The 12,669-nt window shown below is 35.9% G+C and overlaps 1 protein-coding gene across 1 annotated transcript; it reads left to right on the forward strand.

Moving 5' to 3' along the window:
• Window positions 1-38: 38 nt before the first annotated feature.
• On the forward strand, window positions 39-7,591 carry LOC122520679. The gene is made up of 5 exons (XM_043640884.1): window positions 39-248; window positions 1,382-1,730; window positions 5,265-5,432; window positions 6,669-6,857; window positions 6,977-7,591. Exons 2-5 carry the CDS (start codon window positions 1,673-1,675, stop codon window positions 7,147-7,149), a joined length of 588 nt encoding a protein of 195 aa, XP_043496819.1. The 5' UTR covers window positions 39-248; window positions 1,382-1,672; the 3' UTR covers window positions 7,150-7,591.
• Window positions 7,592-12,669: the final 5,078 nt, after the last annotated feature.

The raw sequence follows: 12,669 nt of genomic DNA on the forward strand, positions 1-12,669 counted from the left end.
CAGTAGAGCGCGCTAGTGAATTTCGAATGCCATGCATTCCAGCGTAATGTTGAGTGTAATGTGGTGGGGGTAGCGAGTCTACCTCTCGTGTCAAACGGGTTGGACTTCGTGTGTCCGCCCGCATACCATTAGATTTCCATCCTTTTCAATGAAAATACATGTGCACGGTGTTATCGCTAAGTGAAAATTAGTTCCTCTAAATGGTTTTACCATACTTAATTATCTAAACGTCATTTAAATATTTTCGGGTAAGTGACATTATTTTAATCACTTAAATAATATTAAATAAACCGATTTTACGAGGAAGGAATGCGTGTCTTGCTTTTTTATGGCACGCCACACCGCATTCCTCTTTTGATTCCCGCGAACGCATCGTAACTGTGAAGAGGATTACTTTTTGTTTTAAATCCTATAACAAATAATTACATTCATTATCATCGACATCGAATAACAAAATTCAAAATTCATTTACCGATTTAATGGATGATCAACGCATTTCGAATAAATATTGTAATTATCTACCATTCGATCGTTGCAATTTTAATTCTTACTTACCGCGATAGGTAGAACGCGATGTTCGATAATCGTTTGCAACGATCGGTGTATCGCGATAATTGAATAGACGCGCATTTTAACGACGAATCTAAGAAAAATATCATCATTTTCGATCAATTTTCTTTAATGACAAATATCAAATTACAAATAATATTCGCAGAAAATATTTTAAACATTTTCTACAATTACAAAGATACACACAATTATATTACCAAATACAAAGTACAATTCCTTTGTTGTGTTTTACAATTATTGGAGATTATCTCCAATATGATGCCAATGAGCCAAAGTTGAAGAAATTTAAAAAAGAGCGCGGCATTTGGTACCAATATTAAAATAAATATTATAGAAAAAACAGAAAACAAAAACAACATTTCAATGGGGTTTCTAAGAGAGCGGGGAGGATTATAAAGGAAGGAATTTATGATGGATTATAGAAAAAGGGTAAACTAACGTAAGTGTCCAAGCCAATAATCACGATGAGAGTCGTCGATACTCTGAGGAAGTGGAGAAGGTGGAAGAGTTGGTTGTGGGACAGGGGGGAGGAGAAATAGGAACACGGTGTCGGTGAATTGGTGGAAGATTGGTGGGGGCTCTGAGGGGGTACTAGCAGTGTGACCAGCGGGGGGTCGACGGGAGCGAAGAGTGTGCGGGGGTGGGAGGAAGGGAGGGAGATCTGAAGAGACGGGCCTCTCTCGATGGCGAGAGTCCGCATTCCACAGACAATGTCACGTTTTTTAATCCCCGTTTGACTTTATTCGCGTCATCTTCGACTCTCGAGAAGAGAATCATAATAAAAACTTCATTTTCTATTTTATTTTCTTAGTAAAGAGCTGAATTGACCATTTGCGCAAACAAAGGAGTTAAGGGTCAGCTTAGAACGAATTGCCAAAAGGTAGAGCGTGCGAAGGTCAGCTGCAATTCTTTTTAAGAGGCGCGCCACAATTTTCGTGCCTTCCTTGAGAAGGGAAAGAGAAGAGAAAGCAGAGGGGTGGGGACAGGGGTGGCGAAGAGCGGAAGCAATAAAAAAAGAAGAAAAAAGAAAGCTAGAGGAGAAAGAAGACATATCTCGTTCGACGATTGCTGCAAGGAAAAGTGAAAAATTATCGAAAGAAATATGTCGGCCCTCGAAAGTGCATTGGATGTCCTATCTAGAGCTGCTACGATGGTACAAGGTCAGTTGACAATTATTTCAATGAATAATTTAATTTTAGAATTTATTAATAGTAGTTTTAGTATTTTTCTCATTTAATCTAACAATTTAGTAGTTGATTTATGCGCAATATCCCTCTTATTCGTGTTTCTTACGTCTCTATTATTTAAATCGTTTATTTATTTATAATTTTGTTTTTCCTCTCCTGCCTCGATTCTCTTTCTTCTTATCATTTTTTTAAGAAAGAAAACTTGTTTTTTATTTTCATTCATGTATCTGTTTACCTAATTTTTGTTTCAATATCCATTGGACAATGACTCATGTATTGCGAGATAATTTGAATTTTAAAAATTCGCGGCCAGCCGATTGTAGCGCTATCTGACAAAATAGCGTGGTACGACTGTTGAATGCAATTTTGCTTGTATTTAGGCGTAGCGCACGTCGGCGCGTTTTCGCACTTCAACGCCAGCGATTATGAATGACTACGTTATTTCATTTATATACTTATATACTTATGTGTGTATATAATAATTACGATGATAACAAGGGGAAAGATTTAACAATGCATAAATTCTCGCACGCACAATATATACGTACAAGTAGCGTCTAGTTTTTGACGAACAATAATTTTGCTTCTTTCGTCGATAATTTGCTTCCTATTTTTTCGAACTAATATTTAGATCTTTTGTTTTTATTATTATTACTATTATTTTCACTTTGTATTAGCGCGTGCGATTTAAATCATGAATTGAATTCAATACGTATCTTCCAATGAGGGATAAAAAGAATAATCATGTAGTCGAAATATTGAATGAAGGGCTGATCGAGATAAGCGTTTATGGAAAATATTGATATTTAATGCTAGAGAATGGGACAGGGAAAGAAAAAAAGAAGAAAGTGAGAAAGAGAGAAATAATATCATTTAGATTTATTATTCTCGATATTATACGTGAGCACATAAAAGTAGCACAACAGAAGAGAGAATTGTCCGTGTTCCTTTTGAAGAAAAGATATATATATATATACATGTATTGTATGAATATGCATGTATTGCAACGAGAACACATGCAACTATGATTAATTCCTGATATTATTCTTATATGCATATATATCGTTTAACGTAAGAATACGTAAGAATACGAATCATCTAAGAATTCGTTACGCGTGATTTAGTAATATCTAATTAAAATGAAATTCTTTTTCTATGAACAATATAAATGTGTTCCGTTTGTTTGAAAGTGTAATAAATTTTTTTTTTACTTATTTGCAGGTTAATGCCTGCTAACATATACCTTTCTACATCATCGTATACTTCCTTTGAATATGTTATATTTTGTTGACTATACGGAAATATTTCATAAACGTTTGTCCGTTATGATTCGTCTATTTCATTGATATTTCGTTCAAGGTGATTATTCTTTTTCTTTCAGAAGAAGAAGAAGAAGAGAGTCGTGAGAATGGATAACTCCACTAGACAGACGATGAATCGATCGCAGCTCTATCGAAGCATTAATCTGTGCCAACGACAGCCATATAGTCATGCGGGTTGTCTTGCTAAATGATAAACAACCACTACTGTCTGACTCGAAAGAAGATATTTATTTTTGTAAGTAAATCGCACGACTTCCGCCAATGTTCATCCTAAACGTTTGTATTTATCGAGTAAAATAATAGACGATTATCAATTTATCGTCTTCCTCTTTGTTGATTATTAAGAAATTATCAATTTTTTATTTTATTTTTTTTTAACGACAGATAAGAAAAAATAGAACAATTAGACATGCACAAGGATGGCATCGGAAATGTATTTTTATTCTATATCAATTTTATATCACGACACACGTGGTACTTTCAAAGTTCGGATTCTGCGGTCTGGCGTGGTAGACCCGGTCTTTGTTAGATGAAACGTGCGAATAAATCATCAAGTAATTGCAGGGGAAGCATTTACGAGACCGCGTATCGCTTTAAAAAAGACCTTTCAATAAAAAGAAAGATTTACCGCGATTATTCGTATACTTTTACTCGACATTTAACATAACCGACGTAGTATGATATCCAGATAATAAACAGATCTTTATCATTCACTAAATCTCACGCTATTATTAAACTTGAAATCCTTTGACGGGAAATACTTTTTTATTTAATATTGTAGGATTTCAAGTTGGATTTTAAGAAACTAATCCGATGTGAATAACACCACAAATTCAATCCCACAATATCAAGAATTCGATATTATTTAACAGAAAATTGTGCCGCGATGAGTGTCATATTTTGGCACATTGTGGTCGTTCAAATTGGACAGCGAACTGTAGCTTCACATCCAACACTTCTTCCTTCCTTTTTAGCTTTTTCCGTTCACAAATGCTGGTCCTTTGGCTGTAAACCTGTTTGCTTGTCTTTCTTGACGATCCTCTCACGGCTATTAGGCCGTTTCCTGTCTCCTCTTGAGAAGCAAACTCGTTTTCTCATACCCCCACTTACATTTTATCGGTCAAAAGAACCATACCGATTTTCCATTTTTTATTGTTTGCTAAAAATACTTTCGATCGCATGTTCATGCATTTGTCAAGCGCAAGTCAAATTCAATCGTTCATGTATTGAAAAGAGGATCGATAAATAATTTTTGTTTTTAAACCAAACAAAAAAGAACGAATCTTATAAATTGCAGTTTCTCTTACAGATATTAAAAAGCTTTTGAATTAATATAAAATAGCAACCCTCTTTAGTCAACTCTTAACAATCTATTATTATTGTTCCCTAAAAAATTTCCTATGAAAAATAATGTAACATATTAATGAATTTTTTTATACTTTATTTAATAAATATTTATTAACTTTCCTTAGAAAGTAAAGGAAAGCTGAAAGTAAATATATGTATACAAGACTATACATATAATTAATTAAAGATATAATTAGATAGAATGGTAAGTGTTCTATAATCTATTAAATATACAACTCACAATCGTTTCTTTTTTTATCTTCTAAATTACCGCGGTACTTCTTTACGAAACGTTCTTGGTTTCAATCTACTTCTTTACGTACCTTCTTAACTTAACTTCTTAGCGTATCTTTTTAACATAACTTCTTAACGTAACTTCTTAACATAACTTCTTATCATAACTTCTTAGCATAACTTTGTAGTATAACTCATCGCCCTTTCGTTACGCATATATAGACGTCATCCCTTCCTCCTATCGCCTATCATCCCTTTCCTTCTGACGTATTTGAACTTAAATTACCCTTTCGTTTGAAATAGCTTTATAAACTTGAAATAGCTATTCTAGAAATAGCTTTGTAAACTTATAAGAAGAACGTTTTTACCTTATTTTAGAAACATCTATTCATATTTATTTACATGAAAAACGTCTTTATCCTATTCTAGAAATACTTATTTAAATTTAATTACAAGAAAAACATTAACGTATATATACGATAATGATCGTTCTCGAATATTCGTATCATAATCGTTTCTTGTCTTTATACATTTATTCGCGCCTTCACTTATGAATTTTCCCCAATCCCACACATATTAATAAAGAAATTCTTTCGGTTTATAGAAGGTGGACCTAAGTCAATAGATTTGCATCGTAGGCAAAGTAGTACGCGGCGTAAGGAACGTCGAATGGATCCTATTCAAAATGAAGCACTAGACATGTCTACGAATAAAACCGTCACTACGACGTACCTCAGACCCAGTGTAATCATATCTTCTACGTCGCAGCCTGGTAAGAAATCATCATATTTATATAAATATAATTATTATTATTAATAAATCATATTTAAAAACAAAAACAAAACAAAAAATAAGCACACACAAAACAGTTTATTTTTAATACAAAATAAAAAACAGTTCAAATTTCATTTCATTTCTCATCGTGAAAAGTTGACGAACTTTTGTTCAACAAATTTTTTATTATTGCGGGAATCTAAGAATAAAAGTAAGAAAATAAAAGAAAACATGCTTTTGTAGCGTACGTGATCTCACGAAATCCGTTGCTACCCGCGATAGTGCGAAGTGGGGATTTTTTTCTAGTAAAATTCTATTAGATCTATTTAGTAGAATTTCTAGAAGAGTTATTTCTAGAATAAGTAAAGATGTTTTTCTGATAGGTAAAGCTACAAGAAACGTTGTCCTCCGTTGTTATAATATGAAGGAATGAGAGAGTATGTGTGTATGTGTGTGTACGTGTGTTTAGCGTAGATGAAGAAATAAGTGATAATAAAATCAAATATAAATATATAGAAGAAAGCGTGTATGTGTGTGTATGCGGTAAGCAGCGAGATACAGAAAAAACAATGGATTTTAGTTAATCGTGTAAGAGAAGCGTCAGAATAAAGAGCAGCATCAGAGTAAAGAGTAATATCAGAGTAAAGAGTACAAAAAAAGAGTTTAAGTTAAGATCATTTGTTAATTAATAAAAATTGATTTTTTTTGGTTAAAGAAATTACAATCAATTGACCCCAGGTCTTTATTTCCCACATTATTATATAAGATTCTAAACCAACGAGACGTTAAATAATTCATATAATTTTGTATCGTTAATCGTTTTAAATCGAATGGAGAATAACTCTTGGACTCTTTCGTCTTTGTAACGAGTTTCTAAAGTTTTATTGTATTTCCTTAGGGTGAAAACGTTATGGCTCGGCTGAGTATACTCTGTTCGATTGGATGAAACGCATTAAAGCGTAATACAGATGTCGATTACGCGATGAATAGAAATACGATTGGATATTATCAAGCAAATACTTTTATAATTAAATGTCTAAAAATGTGGACAAAGAAATTGAACTATTTTTATTTTAAAAATAGAAATTAATTATTGATATTTATGAACGTTAATTTTTTGGATACTTTCCCGACAAGATTCAATCAAGTTTGGTTATATGAAATGAACGAAACTTTTAACTCTCTTTTTCCTTTCTTTCTTTCTTTCTTTCTTTTTCTTTTTTTTCGTTTATAGTAAGGACAAACGATTGGGATACGATAAGTAGGTCCGAATCATCATCCTCAAATGACACCGGTAACGCCAGGAAAACGTGCAGCATTTACGATTCTGCGATAGACGAACATTTTAAAAGATCCCTAGGTGCAGAAAAATACGCGGCAGTTTTTCATGCCACCGGTGCTGACAAAGAAATTGGTTTAAGTGGTGAGTTCAAACGATATTTTTCTATTTCCTATCGTCGTCTCTCCCCCTCCCCTGTTTGTTGTTGATTATCAAATCACACGTTGTTCCTTGTTTTTTTTTTTTCTTCTTATCTTTTGCAGTCGATGATCACTTCGCAAAATCGTTGGGTGATAAATGGACGACGTTGAAGGAGCCAGTGAATGGAAGAAGTTCTTCTAATCACGTATCAGTTCCCGCGGGAGACATCAATTCCTTTTCTTCCTTCCACTGTTGCCCTTCTTGCGTTTTCCCCGAGAAAGTTGGGCCACCTTAATGGAACTTCTTTTTGTGCTTTTGACTGGTTACACGGATATGGGTAGAAATGTTTTATGCGTTTACCCGTACGCTAAATATTTTAGAGAATGATTTTTTATCATTATAATAGTGTATATAGTAGAATATTTTCGTAGTTCGCGCCATTTGTTGGAGTTATTATTATTATTTTCATTGTTAACGTTCGTGCGAAAGTAAAATGAAAGAATGACGAAAAAGAAAAAAAGAAAATATTTATTAAACTTGTCGATGAACGACTTGTACGTGTATTTATGTAAATAATTGCATATATTGCGCACGCGCTTAGTATGTATCACAAAAATATATATATATATACGTAAACTGTATGTGTGTATAGATGTATATACACGCACAGAGAAATAGTTAAGAACACGTGCACACACATTAACAAGCACACAGTATACAATTAAATTTTTCTTAACGAGAAAAAGAAAATACATGGATGTGTTGAAAAATTTTGAGCCTAACATAGAAACCATTTTTCTCCTCGATCAAACTTGCTTCTTTTTTTTTTTTCTTTTAAATAAAAGTTTGTTTTCTCGATGAGACTCAAAATTGTTCAACCTATCCCCGTAGCATACAAAAAGAGCACTGCACAATTAAACGTACAAAATACTCTACGTTTTACCCGTTGTTTTAAATGCAATTTAGAATATACAAAGAAATGATTTTTTTATAATCTAGTAGGTATTTGTTTAAACATTACAATCACTATAACGATACAAAACGATGCTTCTTTTTTTAATGAAACGGATGACGAAGATTGTAGGTTTCTTCGCGATTCTCACGAATCTCGTCGATATCTTAGAAGAGAACGTTGAAAATGTAGATTATTTAAAAGGAAAAGTACTGATTTCAAATGGTGCTAGGAAGTAGAATTGAAACCCCAGCACACATAGAAGTCAGTGCTTTTACCTTTTTATTTTTGATCATTTACGACGTTATAATATTCCTCATAAAGGCATAGTTTTTGCATACAGAAATAACAACCAATCATTTTTAACGAGACAACAACACACGTTTCACTAATTCCCCCTATCTTTTCGTCGGGTTACACAAGAATAAATAAACGAACAAACAAACAAATATTTATTTGAGAAGCTTCCATATATTTACGCGTGTATTAACGCGAATTATTTAAAATGACTATAAAAAGCTGTCAAAGCAATGTACATCGAATCCTGTCGTGTACTCGCGTTCGTTGCTTTTCAAATAAAATCTTTAAGCACGATGTGTACAATATCTTCAAATGTTACTTTGTACGAGCAAACGCGTATCAATAGATTTATTTGTAATTATTTTATTCGATCAAGTTAAAAATTCAAATTAAAAATAATTCGAATATTAAAAAGAAAAAAACAGTTGTACACATCAACATCAAAGGAGATCAGAATCGAGACAGACCCGGCGCTTACATCATCGACCACACTGCAACCTTAGAAATTCTTACCGAAAAGATCAAAGGGCATCTAAGTGATCGATAAACTTAATCGAATCCTCGAAAAAAGAAAAAGAAAGGAAACAACGCGTAGAGAATCGAAGACAAGTATATGAAGTCTCCTTATGAGATAAGCAAATCAAATAATAATATTACATATCGAGGAAGAGAAGCAAGCCGCAGCTTGGCACAAGCCGTGATCATCTTGCTCGGACCGATATACCAATGATTTTCATCTAATTTGAATCCCCGTTTCAGCTTGGTACATACATGCATAAACTACGTTACACGATTGACAAATGAGTCTTCACTACGTGAGTACGTACCGTAGTCCAATGGTGCATGATATTCGAACTTGGAATCGAAGGGAGAGAATGATACAACCGCGAGAAAAAATACGAGGGACGTTTTTGGGGGATGAAATGAATCTTTGTTGTTGTTGCTTTACTATTTTCGTCTTTTTTTTTGGGAGCTTTTTTTGTCTTTTTTCTTTGCGCGAAGAGATATAGCCGGATATGAGCGGAAGAAGAACGACGGAAAGAGAGGTACTTGGGATTTACGTATCGTCGGTGGGCCCAAACTAACGAGCCAGACTGTCTCAGGAGCGCTCGGATGGCTTCCTATATGCAGGCAGCCTGTTCACTTGCCGTAAAGCAAAATGGTAACTTAATATTAGACTTGAATATAAGTACGGTAATCCCACACCAGAGTCCAAAGTAAGTCTACACCTACCCCGCCCCCTATACGCGTCTCCTCGTTCTGCCATCTCTGTTCTCCTCTGCGTCCCCCTTGGACACGAACGCCCTGGAGCGTAATAATGTAGCAGGACACTAGATATGTCTCTGCTCTCTTTCTCTCTTTTTCTTTTCCTTTTTAGCGATTTTTCTTTTTTTTTCTTTTTTCATCTTCTTAACGCTAGGTGCAAATTCCGTTTGCCGCAACGAAAAGAAAAATTAAGGGAGAAAAATCTGTCGGTGCTCGATTTATAATACCACCGATGACACATTATTACCTTTAGGAAGGTAGAAAAACAAGCAGAAATATAATAAGTATGAATGCTCTCCTTTCAAATAACGCGCAGGGATGAACGAGCTTCGCGTCGTTTCCTATGTTTCACACTTACAATACTAATTTGTCTTTTGCGACATCGTCTCTATGTATGTATATATATATATACACACGCGGATACATATTGATATACATATATATACGCGTATGTACGACGAGATGCGCAAAGCGAAACCACCTGTTATTGCGTTTCTTCTTTCCTTCCCGCTTTTCCATCGACTCTTTTTCACTGCTTCTGCGAAGAAACTTACACGGTAATTAGAGAACGCTAGATTTAAACTATTTTTCTTTTTTTTTTTCTTTTTTTTCCTCATTACAAAATGAAAACAATTCCTCTCGATGACGCTCAAACACAAGGACGTAACGCGTATCCGTTTATTCCCAAAAGAAAAAGAAAAAACGAAAGCCCATCTTCGAAGATATTATCTTCCTTCCTTCCTTCCTTCCTTCCTTCTTTCCTTCCTTCATAACTTCTTCCGAAATATATTATTTTTGTGTGTAGATTAAAAGTAAGCGTATGCTTCCTCGAGTGTTATTATTCGAGCAGAAGCTCGGCCATCAGCATCAAACTATTATTACTTACGTATAGGCACCGATATTACCGTTTGTTCGTGTTTTAAGTCTCAGGCGTATCTTGTTTCGGAGTCAGACCCAGCCGACCGCAACTTGGCATCGTTTTCTCATTTTATTATCTTGCATTACGCGTCGTCGCGATGTTAGTGCAAATTAATCGAAAAAATTTTGGATATCAAGAAAAAGGGCACGAAAAATATCAGATGAAATCGCGACAGTAAAAAGGGAAACGAGTGTTTGGAAAGTTAAGCCAAAATATTGTTTATTTTGCAACGATTTTAACCGATGAGATTAGAAAAACAAAAGAAAAATAATTGTCTATAGATTGATCGATAATAGAAATAGTATTTAAGAAACAAAACGATATCTCGCCGTTGAATGGGGATCGCAAAAAGAAATGACGGCGGCGCACGTTGCTCGCCTCGCATCGAAATCCCTAAAGTACTCGGTAACGCGAAGAAGCTCCCGAACTTTAATGCGTCGTATTCAAAAGAGAGGGTCTCTGCCAGATGCGAATCGATTTGTTACAAGAGACGACACGTGCCTTTTCGAGCGATCGATTTTTCCTCCTGTTAGACGAAGATGCTCGACTGTATCGTAGCTTTCTCGTTTCCTCGTTCGTCATGAGCCCAAGCGTTTCTCATCGTCGTGTGACGACGAATTCAAGCTGAATTATATTCTATTCTAATTCTATTAGAAAATGTTAGAAATTAGAAGACGCGTTTGCAATAAATAAGATATGCATACATAAATATATATATATATATATATATATATATGTATATATAATATATAATATGTATATCCTTTTAAGAGTTTCTTCAGTTGAGGGAATATTCCAATTGGGATTAGATCGTAGAGATAGATAATCACAGTTGATAATAGATTGTTAGGGGTAAACTCGGTATTTCCGTGATCGTTCGTGGATGCGCGCGTCTACTCGTCCGATATATTCGAATTCGCGGGAGGCGTTGGCGCGCGCGGGGTTATTTGCGTGTTTGGTTCTTGCTTTGGTTCGCGCTTTGATTTTGCGTTTTTGGTTCGCGTCTTTAGCTCGCGCGCGTCCTGACGCTTCCGATTGAACGATGAGAAGGAGAGAGAGGTTTCGTAGCGTCGAGCTTATAACGCTGTGGGACTTCGGACACGACTGATCGAGTGACCGAGGGGGTAGCATCGTAGGAATACCCCTCTTCGTATCCTTGTGTGTTTCTCTTCTCTCTGTATAGAATTACGGTTCGAGGCGAGCGCGCTTATTCCATCCCCACCATTCACCCTTCCTGTACAAACGCACAGAGGATGAGGGAAAAGAGACTCTCTAGTTCCTTCTCTTTCTCTCTCTTTGCACCCTACATCCTACCCTTCTTTCCCCCTCCCTTCTTTCTTTTCCATAGTATACTACACGCGTAAAGAAAATGCGCTCGCATGCACGCACGCACGCACGCATCCAACCAACCAACCAACCAACCAACCACCAACCAACCAAGCACGCATTCATCCACGCACACATTTGTTTTCTCTCCCCCTCTCTCTATCTAGAGCTTCCCCTTCTCCCCACGTAAGAACCCTACCAAACCCTCCACCCCCTTCCAGTGACTCCTCGCGTGCGTGAATCATGCATATCGATTTTGTTTCGTTGGTACGCCACGTTCGGCATTCGCATACACACACGTACGTATTACGTCTCTTGGTGTGTACCACCACGTCCTCCATCCGTTCCCTCCTCCTCTTCGCTCTTCTCTACGCTTTCTTCTCATCTTTTCTCTTCTTTTCTCTTCTTTCCTCTCTCTCTCTTCTCTTTCTTTCTTTCTTTCTTTCTCTACTCTCATTTCCTCTTCTCTTCTCTTCTCATTCTGCAAAGCCCCGGGGTCCGCGCGTTTTCGACCCCCTCTAGCAAGCTATGCGCGCACGGTGAACGTGCCTACGATGAAGCAGCATACTATTCTTTTTTTCGACAATGCTCCCCATTTCTTTCTCTCTCTCTCTCTTCGTCTAGCCCCTCAACCTCCTGCACCCCGTCCGTCCTTGTGCTCCCCATCCATCGAACGTACCCCTCGAATCCTAGCTCCACTGCCCCTTTTATTCTACTACCCGGACAAGATGTCCCCACGTGAAACGGAACGTGGTCGAGAGCAGAGATTCTTCCGAATAAGACGCCGAGGGAGGAGGATCGAAACAAGAATGATCAAACGTACGGGGGAGATATAAAGAAAAGACAAATTTCCAAATGATTAAAAAAAAAAGAAAGAAAGAAAGAAATCAGTTCGCAAACACAATATAGCGTTTTATTCATATTATTTGAAATGAATTTACGTGATTTCAAGAACGATGCATTCGAAAACGTGGTAATATAATTTGAAAAGATGAGAATAATTATTAATATTTGTAAAAAAGCTAAGAATTCGTCCATCGGTTTCTTGACTC

The sequence above is a fragment of the Polistes fuscatus genome, unplaced genomic scaffold (genome assembly GCF_010416935.1).
Source record: "Polistes fuscatus isolate 324 unplaced genomic scaffold, CU_Pfus_HIC Scaffold4, whole genome shotgun sequence".
Classification (NCBI taxonomy): Eukaryota; Metazoa; Arthropoda; class Insecta; order Hymenoptera; family Vespidae; genus Polistes; species Polistes fuscatus.